The following is a 24,459-nucleotide window of genomic DNA, read 5'->3' as shown; positions in this document are numbered from 1 at the left end:
AATATTAGATATTATACGTTGAACTATTTGTTGTATTAATGTAATATATAGATTTTTCTTTGAGCCTATACATAACACATGCAACACATGACTGCGACACAGGATCATGATGAACATATCAGACTTTTTTGATCAATGCATCTATTATGCATATACTCTTGTTCTTCAACGCGCCTTAAAACTGCACTTGTATACAGTTGCAAGTAAAAGTATGTGAACCCTTTGGATCCTCCACACATAGCGTTGTGAGTTCCTTCCAAACAACTCAGCTCTGGTTTCATCGGTCCACAGAACATGTTGCCAGTCGTGCTGTGGAACATCCAGGTGCTCTTTTGCAAACTTCAAACGTGCAGCAATGTTTTCTCTGGACAGCAGTGGCTTCCTCCGTGGTGTCCTCCAGGAACTCCATTCTTGTTCAGTGTTGTACGTATCGTAGATTCGTCAACAGAGATGTTAGCATGTGCCAGAGAGTTCTTTAAGCCTCTAGCTGACTCTCTAGGACTCTTCTTCACCTCATGGAGCATTCTGCGCTGTGCTCTTGCAGTCATCTTTACAGGACGGCCACTCCTAGGGAGAGTAGCAACAGTGCTGACCTTTCTCCATGTATAGACGACTTGTCTCACCGTGGACTGATGAACATCAAGGCTTCAGAGATACTTCTGGAACCCTGTCCAGCGTTATGCAAGTCAGCAGTTCTTAATGGTAGGTCTTCTGAGAGCTCTTCTGAGCGAGGCATGGTTCACATCTGGCAATGCTTCTTAAGAATAGCACATTCAAAACTGGTGTATTTTTTATAGGGCAGGGCCGCTTCAACCAACACCTCCAATCTCGTCTCCTTGATGGACTCCAGGCTGGCTGACTCCTGACTCCAAGTAGCTCTTGAAGAAGTCTTTAGCCTCGCGGTTCACATACTGTTTCCACCCTGCACTGTGAATGTTTACGTGGTGTGTTCAATAAAAACATGAAAACATATCATTGTTTGTGTGCTATTAGTTGAAGCAGACTGTGTGTGTCTGTTGTTGTGACTTAGATGAAGATCAGAACACATGTTCTGACCAACTTATGCAGAAATCCAGGTCGTTCCAAAGGGTTCACATTTTTTCTGGCAACTGTAAGTGTGCATAAGCCTTACATTCACATTCAGTTCATTAATATGAATGATTTATGTATGTATTTATTATGCATGACTACAAATGTATACATACATATTTGTTTCATATTAATACTGTTGTTATTAATTATTGTTGCTTTTGCACACACATTGGAATGATGCAGTCTCTCTCCTGTTGTGAACGGCCTCATTAATACTAGTTAAAGTGAAGGAGTGGGAAGGAGAGAGGGACGGACAGAGACATCATGAGGAAGAGAGAAAAGATAGAGCAATGGAGAGCCTGAAGCACGAGCCAGAAGGTATCTCCAGCTGGATACACACCCATGTCACTGCTCAGTGACACAAAAAGGAAAACGGATGGTGCATTGTGGGGACTGCAGTCCTAACTGATAATGTGGGCGCAGAGAGCCCTCAGTGCATGTATCAAGGCTGGGGAACTCTGTTTACATATTGACATATAAAGAAACTAATGGAATTATAATCAAAAGTACTGATTATTAGAATTCTTTAATCACTTTTACAACCCCAGAATCGTCAACATACATAATGCGTAAATAATTGAGTTTAGCGCACTGGGCATGACATCATCTTGTTAAGCCTTTTCAAGTGGGTGAAAGTGAACTTTGACGGATTCAAAGGATTTAAGTGCGCCATGTTGGGCATTTCCCAATTTAAAGGGGAATGTCACAGTGGCTTTAAAATGTGTCTGCATGTATCGAGAGCCCATGGGTTCTCTAAGCAGAGACATTATGAAAGGAACTAAATGAGTCATAGAGTAATATACTTATAAATAAGATGAAATCCCTTAAAAGGGAACATCCCTTCCAAATAGATTCAGGACGACATGAAGATCTTTTTGGTCAGTCGCGATTTCAATCCATATCATGTCCGGACAACTGGAGAAGCTGCCGCCGTGGCGACTGGGATGGGCAGAGCATAACAGATCATGCAGCAAGGCCACAGTATCTGAGCTGCACCTCAAACACACACCAACACACACCATGCCCTACCTCACACGACACACAGCTCTCCACCGGCTGAGAGAGGATCGCCCTCACCTACAGGGGGGTGTTTACCTGTAATGTCAAACCACACGAGGGCGGAGCTCTGCTGCAGGGAGACCACGCCCACAATCTCTGACACCTTGTCATTCTCCATGACGGTGAAATTGTAGAACTGCTCATCGAAGAGCAAGGGGAGCGTGGAGGGGGGGGGTCGACGGATCCACTCGATGTGCAGGCGAGCCGTGGAGGATCTCTGAGGACGCCCGTTATCGGTCACTTTGACCTGGATAGCAGGAATGAGAGATTGAAGCATTTATTGAAACAACAAATAAAGACGTATCAACATTTCTAAGAATCAAATGTATTTACTTCTTATATGTAAATATTTTGAATCTAATATATTTGATCTTTTATTTGACATTTTACTTTTATATTAATGTCTATTATATTTAACCTCTATTTGCACCGCCTTATTTTAACTTCTTGAGTTTATATTTATTATTTTATTTTATTTGATATTTATTTGGACATTTTATATTAATGTCTATCTTGTCTATCTAATGCCTATCTTTTTTTTCATTCATTTAACAAAAACCCATTTCCACTGGGATAACTCAAGTATTTTGATTCTAATGATTCTAGTTCTGGAAATGTCTGCTTAGGTGAAATGACATCATAACCACAATATCGATACTTAGATATTAAGTCAAACTTTTGTTCGTAACGTAGCTGACATTTTCCTAATAACTGCTAAAGGTTGTCGTACAGTCAGGATGTCGTAGCTCCCGGCAGTGAAGGCCTTGCGTGAAGACACCACTGCAGTCTTGGGGTCGATGAAGAACTTCCCGTCCTCGTTTCCGTCCACGATGCTGTAGGAGAGGTCGCTGTTGGGCCCGTCGTCGCGGTCGTAGGCGAACACCCGATAGATGGCCTCGCCCTTCTTCCTGCGCTCTCTCTCTGGGAGTTTCACCTGGTAGACCTTCTCTGGAAACGTGGGCTTGTTGTCGTTTTCATCCAGAACCTGAACCATCACCCACACTGTGCTCTGCCTGGCTCCTGGACCCCCGTCTGACACCAACACCTGCAGGGGAAGTGACAGATTCAATACAAATACACACGCAGAACATGTGTTTCAATTCAGGGATATGAAGACGTGAAAGCGGAGGCACCCAAGGCCTCTGGAAGACTAAACCAACAGAGGACTTATACCTCATTCACACCAAGCTCCGTGCTAGAGCTTTTCAGGTTCAGAATCGGTTCTTCGGTTTAGCTCCGGCTCTTTTCACACCGCCCAGAGTCCGACTGGTGCTGCTTCATTGCGTCATGATGTAACCGTTTGCGTGCCTGCTTCATAAAGCCAAACCGTGCGGAAACCCCTCACAGCTCACATTAACAACAACAACAATGGCCGATTGTGCTCCAGTTTCCTCTGTACCTCTTCGGAAGACCAGATTCCCAGTAGGTAGCTGGTCTCTTCAGTGGACCACTGCTGCCTGTTAAGTTTCTCCATCGTTGTGTACAAACTGGATAAAACGCCGGCTTCTTGTTGTTGTTCAGGAGTTGATCCCGCCCCTGTCCCTGCCCTCGCCTCAACGTAAGCGTGACATATGCGGTGCTTTTGCTCCAGCCGGACAATTTGTTGGTGCTTGAAACAAACCGGATTCCGGAGCTAAGAGGCCGGAGCTAAGAGGCTGCTCCGCTGCGGTGTGAACAGGAAAACCCTTTTCAAGCTCCAGCTCCGAACCGGCCCTGAAACACCATTGGTGTGAATGAGGTATTAAAGGTGCTTTTAAAAGCTGTACTATCGCTTATGCACATTTGGACTTTGGCCATTTGATGGTACAGTCAAAGCCAGGTGGTGATTCGAACATTTCTGACGTTGGGAGTTGTGAAAGATAAATCAAGGGCACTGTTGTCTAGAACCTTAACTTGAAAATAATTTAAATGTTGTCAAAAATGTCAAGGGGAAGAACTGTTCATCATCCATTTGGCCAAAGTGGGATGTAGCCAGGATGAGGCTAGGATAGCAGAGGCGGAAAGAACACCTTTGCTCAAATACCTTAGCGTATTGGTAAATAATAATCAATGAATAATCAATTGTTCAACGGACAGAGGTGGAATATCTTATACTTAAGTAAAAGTAGCAATAATACTTTGTTACAAGTAAAAGTACTGTATTCAAAATCTTACTCAAGTTGCCTGTTGTGGGTAATGGCCCATTTCAAAATGATATATATTAAATAACTGGATTATAATTATTGATTATTGCTTTAATGTGTCTATATAACAGCTGGTCATAGTGGAGATCATTTTAATTATATTGTATCCTGCTGCTGGATAACTATTATGTGTCAGTGTTTTTTTTCCAACAACATAAACCCACCAAGCCCCGTGACTGGCTGAAAACATATTTCATCAGTCCCAATATTGACTTTTCTGGTCCAGACACCACAGAGGATGTCATTTACCTCCACACACCACTGGAGTACTTCCAGAAGTTTGTGTCAAAAGACATGATTCAGGCTTTGGTAACCAACACAAATGAGTACAGCTTTCAAAAGAATGGAACATCCATCAACACAAATACAAAGGAAATTGAGAAACTGATTGGCATGTACCTGAAGATGGGCCTAGTACAAATGTCTGGAGTCCGTATGTATTGGGAGACAGACACACGGTATTCCCCTGTTTCTGATGTGATGGCACGCAACAGATTCCAATTTCTGTTGACATCATTACATTTTGTAAACAACTTGACAGTGTCAGAGATGGAAAAGAAAGACAAACTCTGGAAACTCAGACCCTGGCGTGATACATTCAGAGAGAAAAGCCTGCAGGTGGTACCAGAAGAACACAACTCTGTGGAGGAGATGGTGATTCCTTTCAAGGGGAAATTCAGTAGCATCAAGCAATCCATGCGAGGCAAGCCACACCTATGGGGGTTCAAAGTGTGGGCGAGAACTGGAATCTCTGGAATGATCTGTGACTTTGATGTGTACCAAGGCAGTCTCAATGGGATACGAGTAGGGATGCTCCGATCGCCAATGTTGGGGCCGATCGCCGATCCGATCGAGTGGGTGGGGGCTATTGGGATCTTCCATGTAAAGTGATATTTAAAACTCAGTTAATGGGGCTCATTTACTGGCGCTTCCACAAAGAAGAGGCAGGATCTCTGCCTCACACACGTTGCATACCGCTATTTTATTGTCATTTTTTCAGACACCTTAAAATACTGCCAGACTGGTGAAGCCATTTTGGCGAGCTTGTTTTGCCGCGCACAGAGAAAAGTGTCATCGGCCGATCGGCTCTCCTGATCGGCCTTTATAGAGAGCACCGATCGATCGGCAGACAGTGAATATCGGCCGATAAAGATCGATGGCCGATCGATCGGAGCATCCCTAGATACGAGCCAAGTCTGAACTTGGATTGTCAGGTGATGTTGTGATGAAGCTTGCCTCCACGCTTCCAGAAGGTCAGAACTACAAGATCTACGCAGACAACTACTTCACCTGCGTCCCATTGGTAGTGAAGCTCCTTGATCGTGGGATTCATTACGTGGGAATAGCCAGGCAGGTGCGCTTACCCAACTGTAACCTTCAAGAGGAGAAGAGCTTGAAGAAACAAGGGAGAGGAAGCTTTGACATCCGAGTGGAGGCCAACCACAACATCTGTGCTGTCAAATGGTATGACAGCAGAGCGGCCACACTTGTCTCATCCTTCGCTGGACCAGACCCTGTGCAGAACGTTCAACGCTGGGACAAAGCCAACAAAACCTATGTAGAAGTTGAGAGGCCTTCCATTGTGGGTACTTAAAACAAGTACATGGGAGGTGTGGATTTGTTGGACTCGTTTACGGCCAAATACAAGTTCCCCATGAAGTCCCGACGCTGGTACGCGTACATCTTCTGGCACACCATCCTCCTTGCTGTGATCAACGCCTGGCTCCTCTACCAGCGGGACTGCAGCGCTCTAAAGATGGAGCCGGAGATCCTGAACAGGAGACAGTTTCAGGCAGATCTCTCTCATCCTGGTAAGAATGCATTTCTGCTATTTGCCGTATGTAATATTTTTTTACATTTCACTGTAATATGTTTTACTTGTTTCCTAATGTATTTGTGACATGTATCTAAATTGATTCTGTTCTAATCAGGTGAACACAACTCCTCTGAAAACACCCAAGAGGGGACGACCATCTTCAGGTAAGGGGAGCCCAGCAGCGACGGTGACATCAAGGAGCCCGTCGAATGCTCAGAAGAGACCATCCTCAGGTGATGGGAGTCCATCCAGAGATCACAACCTCCACTGGATGAACGCACACTTTCCAGTGAAGACAAAGAGAGGACGCTGCAGACACTGCAGTAAAGGGTACACAAACACACAATGCACCAAGTGTGACGTTCGTCTGTGCTTTTCCGACGATAGGAACTGTTTTTTGGACTACCATTGTATTCATATTTAATTAATAAATGACTATTCATAAAAAATGTGACTGTGATTATTATTCATGCTATACTGATATGGGGCTAAGTAAGCAATCAATCCTGAAAATCAACCTTAGTTGTTCAATATATGTATTCAGACAATGTGAGTAGAAATACAGGAATTCTGCTCCCAGCTAAGGCCAACGTAGCAATATTACAACATTTCCCTAAAAACTTACCAACACGTAAAAAATATGAAAACTCTTTCATTTCTGCTCCGGAGGCTCCCTACAACAACATCTGAAAGGTCAACAAATACATTCAAATGTTTTTCTATATTTGGGCTTTACAGGGTTAAATGCAGTACAAATAAATAAAATAAAAACAATATTGAGGGGAAGTTTAAAGCAGAATTCATTGAAAATACTTTTGAAGTAAAGTCCCTCAAAAATGTAATTAAGTACAGTCCTTGAGTACATGCACTTTAATACATTCCACCAGTCAATGGCTCATTTGAAATCATATTTAATTCATGCGATCAAAATGAATACATGAATAACATTAGCACTTCAAGTGTTTTGCTTATTTGAAGGCTAGATCCGACATTAGTTGGTCAAAAAGTTAAAGTCACTACATTTTACTGCTTTGTCTGCACTTCCGCTGATGATAACTGCATTTCATTTCCCCAGTACTTGTGCAAGGACAATAAAGTGCAATCAAATACAATATAATCTAATCACACTCTATTTGCTTCTGTTGTCTGTCCGTTTCTGACAAGTAGGATGAAAATGTATAAATATGTCTTCCTATCTTTCGAAAGCTACTTCTGCTTTTGTTCTTCTGAAATGATAAAGAAGGTAATCACTGAGAGGCGGAGCTAGCCAATGAAAGCTACAAAGCACGCTTTTCGTCTGTGTCCTAAATTTATATTAATTTAGCTGGAAGTGCAATCACTTTGCAGCTTGTCACCGATTCACGACACAGCAGCAGTTCATTTCCCCTGTGCTCATGGCTGCCTTCATTTACGAATACCATCTGTCATTTTAGAAAATGCCAGACATGAGGAACTGCAGTGATTGTGAAGAAAGAGTTATCCCCAACCTGGCTTACAAGATTACTGACTATAGAAGGAAAAGCAGGTGGAGAAAACATAATCATAGGAAATGGGAGAAAGGAGGAGGAAGATAGAGTAAGATATATACATGTTATTCTTTAAAAGCTCTTAGTACTATCAGTGTGTGTGTGTGTGTGTGTGTGTGTGTGTGTGTGTGTGTGTGTGTGTGTGTGTGTGTGTGTGTGTGTGTACATTAATGTGTCTACCTTTTATGTATTAAAAAACAAGTGATGCCCTTCACTCGACAACATATGTTGTGTGTCAGCTCCTTAAAATAGCATCTTCAGAGACCGTGAAAAACCAGAGCCAAAATCAGTTTTCAATATATTAATCAAAGGATAAAATGAAAACAACACAGATAATTGATGTCAAGGCACTAGACTGGAGTCAAGACAAAACAGGCATTAAATCCATTCGTTATTGTAACCCAGTTTCAGCCGAAAGAGAGGAATCAATGTTTCATTACGGTACGTCCACACAGCAGCTTTACGGCCCGTCCACACAGCGGCGTGCGTTGACGCTTCACCATTCACTTTGAATGGGGTGACATCACTTTTAGCCGAAATGCATCGTGGGAAGCGACGCGGAGCGTAGCTGGCGTGGCTCGCTGCAAAAGTTGAGCAATGTTCAACTTTTGACGCCTCGGCAGAAGCGTCAGCCAATCGAATCATATGCCAGTACAAGCTCTAGCCAATCAAACCGCTGCTTGTGTGTCAGGGGCGGGAGATTCATGTGATTGGTTGTTGGTCGAGTTTCAGACACGCCCGCCGGCAAGCGTCAGCGCACGCCGCTGTGTGGACGGGCCATTAGACGAATCTTCCACCGCTTCCAACGCTTCTCTGCCCATTGACTTTGAATGGGGATGACGTCACTTTGCCTCGCTTTTCGCCGAACTGCATTGTGGGGGAGCGAAGCGAAGATTTCCAGGATTTTCAGGATTCAAAAGTTGAGCAATGTTCAACTTTTGAAGCTGAGCTGGAAGCGTCAGCCAATCAAATCCCGTTTATGCAAATCTGTCAGTACAAGCGCTAGCCAATCAAACCGCATGTAAGCTGGGAGAGCCAGACCGCAGTTAATTTCCTCATATTCCAAATGAGAAATTACGGTAGCAAATCACCCGGTTCTTTACGGCCAGAACTATTAACGGGATACAAACCGGAGGAACCAGGCATGGAGGGAGGTGGCAGAGACAGTGGGTGAAACTGGTAGGGTTTCGCCGGTTTGGGGAGTTTATATATATATATATTGCTCGCAAAAAATCCCCAAGCTTTCAGACACGCCCAGCTCCAAGATTTTTTTGAAGCTGTAGTGTGGACGCTCAAAATGAATCCCTTGGCGGTTCTAGAGTTCATTTACCATTTTGTCTTCTCTTTGCCATGCTTAATCGATTTGAAACCAAGTCTAACGTAGCTTAAACTTAACGTTAGCTTTCTAGCTAACACATGCACGTAGCCTACCTTTCTCTGTGGGTTTTTTTGTAGTGACGAATTAAGTTGGATGCTGTGGTGGTCCTGTCACTGATCTTTATGCTGCAGACCCTGCATACCGCTGTTCTTTTCTTATTAGCGTAATCGACAACATAATCCTTGAATCCAAACTTGACTATTTTTGGAGTAAAGCTAGCCGCTGCCATGTTAACTGACACTCCTGCCTTCTAGTGGGTTGCCAGGTTTGCGCGCATGGCGCGATAATCACGTTTTTCGAAAAAACTAAACGTAATATCTCAATACAAAAACAAACGCAAATATTTAATTTTAAACAGTCAAGTCCTTTCAAGTCATCTATCTCAAGCTTAAGTCAAGTCTCAAGTCATGAATACCAAGTCAAAGTCAAGTCAAGTCTTTTATCAATGTTAGTCAAGCAAGTCTCAAGTCAAGTCTGACTCGAGTCAAGTCATGTGACTCGAGTCCCCACCTCTGGGAATTGGGGATATTGATCAGCTGCTTGTGTGACAGTCAGACAGTGAATACTAAACAGCCGCTGCTGTGAGTGAATAAACTGCAGCGGTCGGAACATGCCGCTGTAACACATTAATAGACAATGAACCCCGGCACTCTGGAGAAAAGTATAAGGTTGGAGAAGTAGTTATTTAATTGAATCTGGCTTCGTATGATTAAAAGTAACACGATCATCGACCCGACGCAGTCCCCCATTGTTGTTGTTGTGAGCGAAGCACGGAGCTAAAACGGGAGCTGCGTGTGAAAGGGGCAACAGTAGGTGTGTGACTGACCCGAGCTTGCGCCTCGTCGTTCTGATAGCTCCGCCCCTTCACTCCAACCCCCCTTTCTCCCCATGTTCCTCCCCCGACATCGACAGGTGAAAATTACTTTTGCGACACATTCATCGCAAGAAGTGTAGCAAAAGTCAAGACCGCAGATTCGTCGATTTATACTGCCAGAGCAGATTCGTCAAGTTATAATGACTGATTTGAGAGGTTGTAATAATCAAGTTGCAGTTGTAATGGAAAATATATTACAAAAAAATATATCTTTCTGCAAGTGAACATTTCATCACTAAGTTAATTTTTTTCTACAAGCTACACACATTTTTTTTCCTTCTGTGACTTCAAATTTGGTTCACATATATACGTGGATATTTTATACAAGTGTAAAGGTATGCACACAAGCTCAGATTTCTTTTCTGCAAGTGCTCACATCAGGTTTTACAAGCTGGATTTTGCTGCCGATGAGTGTTGAGCTTTTATCTCCGTACAAGATCATCGACCGGCTGTCAGACTGAGCTGTGACAAGCTCCTTCATACGAAGTGTGAGAGCAATTTGTAAATGGACTGCATTTATATAGTGCTGTTCAGTCTAAAGCCCCTGTCACACTGTCCCGAAATTGACACCCAATGGACACACGATAAAGGAAATGTTCAAATTCGGCTCTGATCGTAGCAACATCGGGCCATTCGTGAGGGCATCTAAGCCATCGTATGGCCGCCGGTGGAGTTTCTCAGGCTCCGGCAGCAACTTCGTGAGCGGCAACTTCGTAAGGCACTCGTGAGGGCATCTTGTCAAGTCGTGTCATCTTCGTGTTATCATCGGTGCATTCACGCTCACTCTGATCGGGGCGAATGCCCGATGGCACCGATGATAACAAGATGCCCTCACGATGGCAAAATGGACACACAAATTCAACACGAAAATGAACCTTCACAAGGTCCTTCGACAATTTTTTGGCATGCCAAAGATTTTGCCTCCGCTCACGAAGTTGCTGCCGGAGCCTGAGAAACTCCATCAGCGATCATACGATGGCTTAAGATGCCCTCACGAATGGCCCGATGTTGCTACGATCACAGCCGAATTTGAACATTTCCTTTATCGTGTGTCCATCGGGTTGTTTTATTGCACAACAAAATCATGTAAACATATTATGTAAATAACCCAATTTGTGTTCTGTGAAACACAAATTGATATAATATATTATTTTGAAGCCGAGTTGACAGGAAGTTGTTGTTGCTATGGAAACAACATTAAGGAGAAAACGTAATATCTTCTACATATGAAGATGGATAAAGTAAAGAACAAAGTCTGAAAATATCCGTACAGTATCATAGTAATTTAACATCATTGTTTGTGTTACTTTCGTTGCAGTTGTATGTCTTAAATGTAATGTAAATGTTGCCTTCGTGTGTGGTTCGGGGCCATCTTCGTGCGAAATTCACAATTCAATATTCGTGTGTACATTTCGGGACAGTGTGACAGGGGCTTTAACGACCTCTCAGAGCGCTTTTACATTTACAAGTCAGCATATATGCCCATTCATGCAGAGGCAGAGGCTGCCATACAAGGTGTCACCTGCTCAGGGAGACTCATGTTCACACACTGCCATTCCATCGGGAGCAACTGATAGCACAGCCTCTTGGCCAAGGATACATCGACATATTGACTTCAGGGAATGGGAATCGAACCCCTGACCTTCCGATCATAAGATTTCTACTATAACTCACAGCAACAGTCAGACATTTTCCGTAGTGTTCATGGAGAAAACATTACGTCAAACTAATTTCAAGTAGCCCAAATAGGTATACAATGCCAGATCCCTGGATGTTGCTGCCTATGAATGTTGAGCTTTCTTTCTGCCAGAAAAAGACGCTATGACGATAAGTGCGTAGTGCTTCCAAACCACAGCTGTCAGGTTAGCTTAAAATAATCTCAGGTTTTTGCCCGCTTAAGTCCTTTTTGTTCGTCAATGTGAACACGAACCAGGCGAAAACGAAAGCGCAATGTACCATGTTTTTGTCGCTTGTCCCCAGTTTGCTCACAGCCAACACACACACAGATACACAAACAGCATGCACAACACAAGCACACAGTCTACACACACACTGGATTCTATGAGTCATGTGAAAGCCAGCAGTGTCACAATTTATCTCTAATCACGCTAGAGCAGAGTGGAGACAGGTTCCCATTATTGTCTAACAGAGACCACCGCACGCACACCGCTTTCACACCGACTCTATTACCGAGCTAATGCAAACCTCACTGAGGACAGCGAAGAGCAGAGGGGACTGTGTGTGTGTGTGTGTGTGTGTGTGTGTGTGTGTGTGTGTGTGTGTGTGTGTGTGTGTGTGTGTGGTCTAGCATTACTATACTTGTGGGGACCTAAATCTGTTTACATAGTCACGTGTGGGGACTGGCTTCCCTTATGGGGACAAATTGGAGGGAAGAGAAATCGGCGGAGCTGCAGCTGAGAAAAGATTGTGTGTGTGTGTGTGTGTGTGTGTGTGTGTGTGTGTGTGTGTGTGTGTGTGTGTGTGTGTGTGTGTGTGTGTGTGTGACATAACGGCTCCACGGAATGGGTCCATTTGGGTGTGGGCACGTCACTGTACCCAGGAATAAAACAATGGAAAAAGAGAAATGCCCAACGAGGCGTTCTGGGGCAGCACAGACAGGTCTTTTCTGTGTTAGAGTTGTACTCGCTACAGGGTGTACTTTGAGGGTTCGTGACTCTGCAGACCGGTTACATGCAGAAAAAGCTTCCTAACACACAAGGGGACGGGTGATAACCGGAAAAGCATGACATGGGACCTTTAAGACTCTTGGGAAATGTTAAAGGTCATGCATGCAGAAATGAACTTACATGTACAAAATATCAGATGTTGAATAGTGTCTGAACATAAGCATCCTTATGAGAGCACACATTTGGTCAAATCTGTAACTGCCGAATCAAAGAATAGGTCAAGATGACTGCAGGTCCGACCACAATTTGATGCCATCTTTCAATACGTGACATCATATAGGATATATGGTGGTCAGTACCAGGGGCGTAGGACTATTTGTTTCTGTGATTTGGAAAGTAATGTAACCACTGTCACTTAATACTCTCCAGCCAGAATGGACACAGCAGGACAAAACCAGTTTGCATTGATCACTGACCGAATGCATTTGTTTTCTTAGATGACTGGCTGCCCACAGCTGCTTTCCAGAATAACAAGCGCCATGTCATGAAATCCCTGCAGCATGTGAGGGAGAAAGCATGATACACGTGCAGCCTCTGAGATGTGCCATGCCAGCGGGCAGATCTGCTTAAAATGACATCAAGCTGCTTCATTATAACCACCCGGAGACATATCAGATGCTTGATTATTGCTTCATATTCGTCAATTGGAGGCATGATACGTATATACATTACGTATCTGCCACTGCTTTTTTTGCATTACTAAATACTGCTCGCCACCGCACAGTATTTTACATTAATTAAGTGACCGTGTATGTTTCTTGTAGTTATTTAATTGCTATTTTCACTGCACTGTTAGTGTACAGTTTTATTATTATGCTGCTGTGTTTGTTGTATTTTTGTAACTCTGGCACAACAATTTCCTTCGGGATAAATAAAGTCCTATCTAATCTTATCTTAATAGCCTTTTTCCAGCTGAAAAGGTTTCACAGTTGTTTTACTCTGCAGGGCACAGCCGTGCTGCCCTGGTTGCGATGTTAACAATAGGCGCGTGGACAGTGAACTTTAGCATGTAAACAATTAGTACAGCCCCTTTTTTTTCACAGCAAAAACATTTGTCCCGGAGTGATCTTTCTGTGCCCTCCGGCAGCACTACACCTATGGTCTTTGCCTATGGCTCAGAACAGTCTCATAATACACTCAAGCACACAGAAGGATCCACACTTGTGTTTGTCAATGCACACACAAATGTGTTCCGTTTCATATAAATGTAAATGTAAAAAAAAGTGTTCTATTGAATATCCAGTATCCGCAGACTATCAATAAGATATCCACTGGATGTTGTTGAATGTAGTGCGTGCACAGACTCACATCACGTCACAATTTGCTCACCTCTAACACATGTTCTGTTTGTTGTTCACGGTCCAGTTTCCTTGAAGTTGTGGTTATCAGACCTGAGACAGAAAGCAGAAGAGGAAACAATTAAAGAAAAAAACACACACTCACACACACACACACACACACACACACACACACACACACACACACACACACACACACACACACACACACACACACACACACACACACACACACACACACACACACACACACACACACACACACACTGAGATGCCAGTAAGCCACATGAGCAAAGTGACATGGTACTTAGTTGTGGGTGTCGGGTGTCGGACACGATGGCTCCTTTTAATTACATGTAATGAGAGAAGGGAGAGAAAGACACAGAAGGAGATACCAATGCAATGTTGAGATATTATTCAAAGTGAATATTTAGTATTCCGAAGATCACAACATCATGTGGTGTTGGCCCTGACTGGCTGTTAGGTGGTGACAGGTCTACCTCGCTGCTTGAACTAAAAAGAGGGCTTTAAAAAAGGGAGAGAGGTTAGACGAAGGGAGAGATTATTCTGTTGGAAGAAACCATTCAGGAGAAGGGAAATACCATTACATGTTAGTCGAGAATATAGATATCAGTTTCATTTCTGCATCAGGTCTTCGATGCATTTGCCCTCGCACTTACAAGTTGAGGCTATTCCACGGCAACATGATGAATGGATGTGCTCGTGCCTCTCAATATGGGGTTTTATATTTAGTCCATGCCTGTAGCAATGCTCCTGGAACAACTCACATGAAAGAGTCAAAGCTCCATGAAATGTGCATGCTCGATGAACACTTTGGAACCAAGTCGAGGTTTGGACTGGCCGAGACACACAGAGATGGCCTCTCCAGACACCTGCACTGTACACATGGATACACCTGCGATGTGTTCAATCCTTTTTTCTATCACCGGTAACATAATGGCATAGTAAAGTGCTCGGTGTCGGGAAATAAGTAATACACAGATGTCCCTTAGTGGCTGTTAGTGGGCATGGCCCAGCTTTATTTTCAATTGTTTAATGTGTTTCAATTTGCACTTTTATGGCTTAATGCAGTCGCTAACCAAAGTGCTCCTGGGGGCGCTTGGTTTTCACAATTTTCGACAGCGCCTCGCAGCACTTTAGGAATGGTGGCATAATCAACACTCATAAACACATGTACACACACATACAGTACTGTGGCAGTACGTCTGTCACCATAGTATGATTCATGAAAACAGCTGATTTCAGAATTTGAGTCGGGAGTGAGTCACAGTTCTTTGTAGAAAGGTTTAAGTGGCTTTTGGGGTTGAAGGTGAGATGGAGTTGTTGCTGTATTGCTGTTATGGCCAATCTAAATTCCAACCCTTGCTTATGGTCTTTAGTTTTGGGTAATGAGTCATCGAAGGAGATCGTGCCAAACGGCCACAATTAGTTTCCTGCCAGGCCGTCTGAGTTAAATATCAGGAGGTCAGGCATTCTGAAAGAGTTTCAAGTATAGCTACTCTTCATCACATTTCAGAAGTTGTAGTGGTTCAAGCATCTGAACAACAGGACAACTTTTCTGATATTTCTGACACATCAAACAACAAAGGAGATCCCAGGGCAGAACCAGAACACTGATGGGATTCGACAGGGAACAAGTGTCTGGTGTCTGGGTTACTTGTTTGCCATAAGGTGTACAAGATAAACAGAATGCAATTCAACCCAACGTGATTTCACAATTCTAGAGGAGTGAAATCCTTCTGATTTTTTGTGACCAACTTTTTATTGTTTTTTTGTTTTTTTGCCCTCACAAAAGGGACTTATACAGATACAAATGATATAGACAATACAAAAAGAAAAAGAAAAAAAAAAAAAAAAAAAAAATATAGATATATATAATATATATATATAGGGAATCCCTTTCCCATGCCACCCCGTCCCCCCCCTCTTCCCACCCATCTTGCCATTTCACAGAAAATCCTACCTGATGTTTTTTAGCAATCGTCTGAGTTCATCTATATATTATATATATATTATAGCATAACAATTTATAGCATAACAATGTATCCACATAAAATACATTCATTCCTGATTGATACAAGTTACAACTGTTTATATCATCTTATATCAGAGCCCCTAAATAATTAGTCAAATATACTTCCATCTAAAGATAAACCAAAAACACAAAAAGAAGTGAACCATATTTGCCATAAAAAGTGAAACATTTGACATATCAGTAGTACCGTCGCTTGGTTTCTAGATCAGAAATATAGCGGGAATCGTATTTCCAGAGTTGATCACCGTAAGAACTTTAGTTTGTTGCTGAAATAAATGGGAAGGCTGAACACAATATCGGAACTGATCAATTCCATCAGGCCTGTGAAGTTTTCCTGATTACAAACGTACACGAGTACTGCCAACCTATCCCTCATACGCTTAATACGTTTGCTACTCGTTAATCTTCTTCTTCTACTCCCTTTGGGGCCCCTCCGACTTTCAACAAAAGCATTTAATGCAGAATGGACCACTTTGAAATACAATGAATGATGCGCATTGAATACAAATGGCCAGGCCTCCAGCAGTGGGGCCCTGAACACATTTGACTTTGGGCCCCATAAAGGCTTGGGCCCGTGTGTGTGTCATAGTTTGACCCCAGGCATCACATTCAGGGTCCAACCTGTTGATACCATTGATCAAGCTGACACACGCTATACTTACTGCTAAGCTGTGGACTGTTCTAGTCATACATGCACTCTTAACTATCAAGAGAAAAGCACTATTGATTGATGAGAAATTAGAACACAACTGCTGGGCTTTATGCTACATTAGCCGCGCAGACTGACATGCTAACAAGCCAGGAGCAGCTGACGGCGGCTCCTGCATCTGTTAGTGCCAATGTATTAACTGTAACAAGGAAGGGCATGTGACAGCACTCAACACTAACACAACACACGCACACTCAGCCTTTAAACTACTGTCGTTTTGTGTAGCTGTTATGTCAAAGCATCACACTCACAGGTGACAATACAGTACACACATCCCAAAACCCACAACATTACACACACACAATATTAACATCCGGCGAATGACACACTAATGTATACTTCAAGCCCCCGAGACACACATGTGCATTATTACAACACATAGAGACATGCATCACGAACATAGAATACACTCAGACAAGTTCCTTCCTTTGCCTTACACAAATAATCTGTTGTAAAATTCCCCCCCGACAGCAACCTAAATAAAAAGCACCATCAACCTTACATATTGTTGAGTTGCATCAAGGCATGTTATGAGTTATTAAGGTTCAAATGTTGTATTGAAGATAAGATAAGATGCATTTACGTTTGTCTAATTTGAGCCTAATCAACACTTGACAATATTGATATGCATCATGTCCGCAACACACACACACATACATACATTTGACATACCATGTCTGAGTCAACATGTCCATGTCCAAAACTCAATACTGCAGACATGCCAAGGGGAGCAATTTGGTGTAACATATGTTGCTCAAGGACGCTTTGACTTGTTGACTGCAGTGGATGGGATTGAACCGGTAACCCCCTGATTTGCATATTAGCACACGAACCACGTTGGCAACACTCATAGGATAACTCAATTGATACAAAGTGGGCAGGTCTGAGTTTAAGGGTTAGGTTAAGCAGATTGGGTTAGGGTTAGGGTTTACAACCAGCTCTGTGCTATCGCTATGTGGGAAATGCTTGGAGATGCCCTCTCCCCTTGTCACACAATGACCTCACCCCTTGTCACAAAACTGGTTGCAAATCAGAGGGAGGAAGAATCAATCATCTTTAGAAATTCCGGCAGAGAAATGCCAATCATTAGCCCTCAAACTGTAAGTAGGCGAGTTCCGTCCCGGCCATTACCAACATTGCTTAGTGTGTTCATTGGCCACTCACCTCATGACAACATGTTATTCTCCAGACTTTGTATTTTAACGGTAGAAAAGTAGCTCCTACTTATAGTTCCAGCCGTGTATCTGACTGCCTGCTTTTAGTGACCGTTGCTGTTGTGTGGCAACAGGACATGTTCTGCCTGCTTAATCCCATGTGGGCCCATGCTACTCGTCACCTGCATCCTCCTTTCAGACTCAGAGCGTCTGCATGTTAAGCCTGAAAGTGCATGGGTCCAAAATAAATACAGTTTTGAATGGGATGGACTATTTTCACCATGCCCCCCTCCATCTTTGTTAGGCCAATTATGTTGTCTCTGTGCCACTCATGGTCAAGAGCAATTTAAACATGAATAAAGTGTATTTATATAGCAACAATTTAAACCAGTGCTCACAAGGTTTTTGATATTGGTCCAATCCAAACTGTCCACCAGCTGTCTGCCTGCTTTTCATTTATTTATACTTTGAATGTATGTGTTGTATTAAAAACCGGGGTGAAGGAGGCAACTACCACAATAGCCCAGACTCCTAGGGGCCCTGATGTATTTTTGGTAGTGGGATGATTGGCAAATGTGTCTCCAGTGCTGGTCGCTGGCATAAACACTCCAACATCAACATATGGTCGGAGGGCACCAATCAGAGTGACTTTGTGTTCCTCTTGCTTACAATGCAGTGAGTAGCCATGCTAACGCTAAGACAGGGGTGTCAAACTCAAGGCCCGGGGGCCAAATCCGGCCTGCGACTTCATTTTATGTGGCCCCGCAAGAGCTTGCAAAGAATATAATACGGTTACATGCTACTTTACAGAAGCTGGTTGCCCATAAACTACATGTCCCACAATGCACTTTGTTTTGTGACATGCGCACCAAAAAGAGACTTGCAATTATTTGCCCTGGACTTCTGCTTTCAAATGTAGTTAGTTATTACCCTATCCGATAATAATCCAATTCAGAGGCAATAATGTAATATAATACATTATTTTATATATATATTTATATATGTATATTTATATAGTTACAACCGGCCCTTTGAGTGCAACCATAATGCTAATGTGGCCCGCGATGAAATTGAGTTTGACACCCCTGCGCTAAGACATAGTTAGTTGCGTTGGGGTCAACCATTGTGTTGACCCCAGCACAAACGTGTTGAGTCAGCAGGTGAATACGGCTGTGACGATAAATAATGGCTCCTAAAAGAAAGCAAGGTAGGAAAAACACATTTGACGTGAAAAATAAAAACACCAGATATAGGTTTTTGATTGATGCTGATTCTGATTAATTTAATCTTTGTTGCAACACAAGTCAGGTTTGTGTTCATGGAGAACAATGCAATGTTGAACAATATAAAGTAGATGAAATAGGTAGATAAATGGCAAGGGGATGAAGATGGTTTGTCTTGTAAAAGTGGTGATATGTTGTCAAGTTTTCGTTGTCATAGAAACATTTAAAAAAAAGCCCTTCCAGCACCTTCCTGCCAGAAAAAGAGGCTATGTGGACACAGAGCCTTACTTTCCATCTATATAAATAGTACTTGTGGGTTCCAGGGCTCCATGTGCTATTTTGATCCATCTATTTGGTTTAGACCGACCTTCAGCAACATTTATAAAACTCCCATAATTCATGATGTGGTTACTCCTTCAACAGGAGACACATGTACATGTACAGAGCAAATCAAGTAAAGTTGAATATTTGAATATCAAATTGTTCCCAACATCTGTCATCACAGCAGTCTGCCTGAGGGCCTTCAGTTCCAGTTGATTAACTCTGTGTACAGCCATCTGAAGGCTGCAGGTATGTGTTCCATCTGCACTCTCTAATATGACTGACGCATAGTGTCAAAGGGCAATTACATACTCCAGATGCACTGTGGTTCCTACTGATTACACCTTACACAATAGGCACCTGGCTGTTGCAAAGTAACCATAACAAATAGAAATTCTGTGGTGTAGTATAATACTAGTCGGTGTATCATAATTCCTTTATGAGTCCCACAGGCTCAGTGAAATCATTATGAAAGTTAAAATGAAAGTTGAAATGATGTTAAAGACAGTGACATATGTGGGATGCATTGGATTGACACTGTTCAATAAGCCTAATGAAAAACTGCTTTAACCTCAACCACTCAATGACTTCATCTCCTTAGGTTCTAAAATGTAGTGTATTCAAGTTTATAAAACTGAGCTATATGTAATCAGGCTTTATAAGGTGAATATCAAACAGCTTTGACAAAAAGAATGACTATCAGCAACACTGTGCAAATAATAATACAATAGTGGAACATGTTGGCAAATTTGGTTGCGGCAAGGAAAATTAAGATTAAGAACGATGAGTTTACTGTGGAAAATAATATTCTGAAATACTAATATATTGTTTTTGTGTAAAGGTAAATAAAAAACATTTGAAATCTCCTGTTCCTGAAAAAGAATTAAAATTATCCGAACACTTTTGATAATAAGTTTATGGACGACATTGACATTTGTCACCAGAGAACATCTGACAAGAGTTAACAACTTCACCAACATCCTGTTATCATGTAAGCATGGTTCTGTATATACTCAGGCCATATGGTGATTATGGAGCAATCTCCATTTGCTGATGAAGGCCATTCAATGCAGTTCAAAGCTCTACAAGTAATGAATAAGTGGACATTTAATTCAGAATATCTTGGCTAATTATACCAATCATCTAGAGGATTGAAGATTCAATTAGCGACCAGCTGGAGGGCGGAGAGAAGAGAGGAATTCCTATCAAGGAGATCAATGAAATTCCCATGAAGATTTGGCTATTTTCTGGTCTTTGCATCAAAGACCCGACGCGGGACCTACCGGTTCCAATTATTGTTGACTTGAATTGGGTCAGCTAAGCTGCTGATTTAATGGAGGTCTCCCATAAATAAAACATATACAAATGGTAGCTGGAATATTGACAGCAAAAGACTAAATGCCATATTAGGGATGGTCAATAATGTCCAGAATCACAAACGTTACAGATTGATGTGAACAATATTGAGAAAACTATTATTTGGCATGATTGCTCGTTGAGGGATCATGCATGTAGAAAGTCGCTTTAAAGGGGCCCCTTTATGCCCCTTTCCAGGGTCATCATTGTATTTCCTGTCTCTACGGTGACATGTCTCCATCTTCTCATACTGCCTGTGCTGCAGCACCTCTTTTCACCCTCTGTCTGAAACCAGAGCCCAGTCTGCTCTGATTGGTTAGCTGACTAGCTCTGTTGTGATTGGTCAACTGCTTAGATATGCCCCACCCCTTAGCCTATCACTTACAATGTGTTTGAGCACTAGCCAATAGAAGAGCCAGTGTTAGACAGTGATGTCACTATGTTAATCAAGTAAACAAAGGAGTCCAATAGAGGCGTTTCAGGGAGGGGGGGAGTGTGTGGGAGAGAAGGTCCCTCTGGAGGGAGCTTTGGGATGTTACCCTTTGCAGCACATTTACATGCACAGCATCGCATATAACACACTCAAAAGAAGGGAGAGCCCCCCAAAAGCATAATATGGCCCCTTTAAGGCAGGATTCCTCATTCTGGTGCACTTTAAAAGTAACCTTAACAGGCTATATCTTTGAAGAATCTTGTGCTCTCGTAGTTACGTTTAACAATCTAACACTAAACATGTTGGTTTTAAAGATATCAAAGGTGGTGACAAGGCAAAACAGGGCGACAGCTGGATTTACAACACAGACATAACGAGGTCATTGAGAAACGGAATGTGGCGTACTGAATTGTTTATCTGGCTTATCTTGTTTTCGTGATCATTGGAAGCCAGAATCCTAATTGAAAATACAATGTGATTAATCGCACCGCCCTATCCCACATTTGTATTGGATTTAGCTAAGAACACGGGGAAACGGAATATATGCAGCACATGAAGAAGACATGAAGGGACAAAGGAAGCTGGTAAGTAGGGTATCGAGAAATGACAGGAGGTGATGAGGTGGAAATACTAAAACACAACGGGAACACAACAATGGTACACATCGGCCAATGTGTGTGTTTGTGTGTTGATTACCATATAGATAGGGTTACTGAAGCTTGTGTGATGAATGAAAGGCTTAAAGCTTCCACAATACCTACAATTTACTTACAGAGTAAACATGCGCGGAGAGAGGAGACGGCAGAGGTGTATAAAGGTCAATGACCCAAAGTGATGGCACCGCGGACTAAATTCATATTCTTCAACGTTTTGCTATACACACTAATGACGTCTGGGATGTCAGGGATTCACCCTTTAGAAAGAAATGACTTCCATATCTCCTTTTGTTCAGGAAGCAAAAGAACATCCTTAGGGAAAACAAGTAATCCTTCAGTTCTTTGATCTACCAAAGATTGACAGTCCTGGCATTCTCAATCTTTTCTTAACCAGCTCATAAATGAAGATATCAATTCATTAATGAGTCGATCAAGGACATTCAGCAGGTTGACGTTAGACACCATGTGAGATACGGTTGGTGAGTCATTTAAATGTCCCATGTCAAGGCTATTTCTACTGATCATAATTTCATTGTTGAGGTATACGAAATACATTTAGATTGTGTACTATTCCAAACTCACATTGGTTTCTCATACAGCATCTCCGTATAGTATGTGTATTCACTCTCTGTCCTACACGGCTTGTTGGATCTCTTGCCAACAAGCCCCAACAAGCTCCCCCCCCCACAGTGTGTGTGTGTGTGAGGAAGTCCGCGGATTGGTCCACACGTAACGACTTCGCGGACGTTGCGTTACGTCACTATCCCCGAAATACGTCGTGTACCCAAGAAGTAAACAATGAAAAAAGAGAAATCCCCAAGGAGGCGTTCTGGGGCAGCACAGACAGGTCTTTTCTGTGTTAGAGTTTTACTCGCTACAGGGTGTACTTTGAGGGTTTGTGACTCTGCAGATCGTTTACATGCAGAAAAACCTTCATCACACACAAGGGGACGGGTGATAACCGGAAAAGCATGACATGGGACCTTTAAAGTACATACTGTATGAGTCACATTGTCAATCAGGGTCGGAGAGGTGCCAGTTCACATCCTAGGTACTGCATGGGTGTCCTTAAGCAAGGCACTGAGCCCCCCAACTGCTCAAGGGTGCCAAACTACGCCAATCCCTTCCCTCCAATACGTCTTCGATAATGCATGTGTTTATCCAGGTTTGCATTTCGGGCCTAAATTGTAAAGGTCCTGTTTGTTCATGTGTGTATTTAAACTCATTAGATTTTAAACAAATGTGTTTAAAATCCGAGGTACAGGAAATCTAAAAACGAAAGGGAAGTTTCTGGGAAACTTAAAAAGGTCTCGGGGAGGCTTTTATAGACAGGTTTTTTCATGTATTTTATATCTTTGTTATTCATGTTTTATGCTTATTTTATTCTCTTTGCTTTTTAACGACTGTTTTTAAATGCCATTTTCTAACGTGTTTCCGCAGCACTATTTCTTAATGCTCTTAATGTTTTAATGCCATTGAATACAACTTTTGATCAGAAATAGCAAAAGGTAAGACGTGTTTGCTCCGTAAAGCTACGTTGTGTGATGTCTGGGTTTGCTTCCCCTGTCGCGAGTTCTGATCCATGATACTTATATTTCTGGAATCTTGTTAACGCTTGTTAATTCAGAGGCTTGATATGACCCTTTTGTTTCGTTTAGCTAAAAATGGTTAATATTGTCTGATAGCTGAGCTTCTTCCCGTTAAGTGGGTATGACACATTCATAGTTTGTTAAATGTTAAGAAGCCCTCAACCGCTGTTTCATGCAAGATGTTGCGTTTTGCCCCCCGGTGCCGGGGGCATGGGGCTTAACTGGTTACTTCATCAGATTGTTGTTACATTTCTAACAAATGGGGCTAAAAGCCAGATTGTAATGTTACATGGATTTTAAAATAAAGAACCCATGTGTTCTCAAAATAGTGTGCATACTAATTCAACTAAATTGGAGCATTTTGTGTTTGCTTAGATTTCATTTATATATTTTGTCCTGCACTATATGAGTCGTGCACTTTTGTATTGCTCTATATTACTTCCTGCTTAGTGAAGGTGTTCTAAAGACTAAGCTCTTTTAAAAACCACTGAGCAAGTAACACATTTTTATAGAGAATATCTTGGGTTCCTTAAACTTAAATTGGTCTTTTTTTTGTTTGCATTTCATTTGATATTGATGAGATTAATCAGGTAACATTATGTTTTCATAGATTACATATGTTGTATTGTAATTGAAACTGAATACATTTTGTAAGTAACCATCCAAACCGGATAACATCCCGGTGGACTGTGTTGAGGGCTTCTATGTTCCCACGGTAACAGAGATGGGATTAGAATGAGAGGAGAAGTGATAGATGAATAAACAGAGAGCTAAAGAGAGACAATCAGGCAGAAGGAAAGAGGAAGTTAACAACAAGAGAGGAAGAGTGCTGCAGGCTTTATGGATGATCTGCAGTCCCTCATCAAAGTTTCATTACGACTAAATCAAATATTCAACATCTGCCATTGAGAGAGAGAGAGGAGACGGATTTGCAGCTATAAACATCGGGAACGAGCTATCAAGAGAAGAAGGGAGATAGTCGGAGTGAGGCAGAGCGCATGAGAGGATGACAGACAGAGAGGACATGATGAGATGAGAGATGACAATAG

At 42.3% G+C, this 24,459-nt stretch overlaps 1 protein-coding gene across 4 annotated transcripts in view; it reads right to left on the bottom strand.

The window, feature by feature from the left end:
- fat3a (FAT atypical cadherin 3a) overlaps positions 1 to 24,459 on the bottom strand; it is a 204,433-nt gene that overhangs the window by 59,383 nt on the left and 120,591 nt on the right. For all 4 annotated transcript variants that reach the window (XM_034097344.1, XM_034097345.1, XM_034097346.1 and 1 more), the window contains exons 4-6: positions 13,945 to 14,006; positions 2,882 to 3,196; positions 2,188 to 2,398 (exon numbers count right to left, since the gene is read on the bottom strand). In XM_034097344.1, the coding sequence (XP_033953235.1) occupies positions 2,188 to 2,398; positions 2,882 to 3,196; positions 13,945 to 14,006 (588 nt within the window). The remainder of the gene's footprint in view (positions 1 to 2,187; positions 2,399 to 2,881; positions 3,197 to 13,944; positions 14,007 to 24,459) is intronic.

The sequence above is a fragment of the Pseudochaenichthys georgianus genome, chromosome 13 (genome assembly GCF_902827115.2).
Source record: "Pseudochaenichthys georgianus chromosome 13, fPseGeo1.2, whole genome shotgun sequence".
In the NCBI taxonomy this organism is placed as follows: domain Eukaryota; kingdom Metazoa; phylum Chordata; class Actinopteri; order Perciformes; family Channichthyidae; genus Pseudochaenichthys; species Pseudochaenichthys georgianus.
This window is presented reverse-complemented; position numbering and strand designations above follow the sequence as displayed.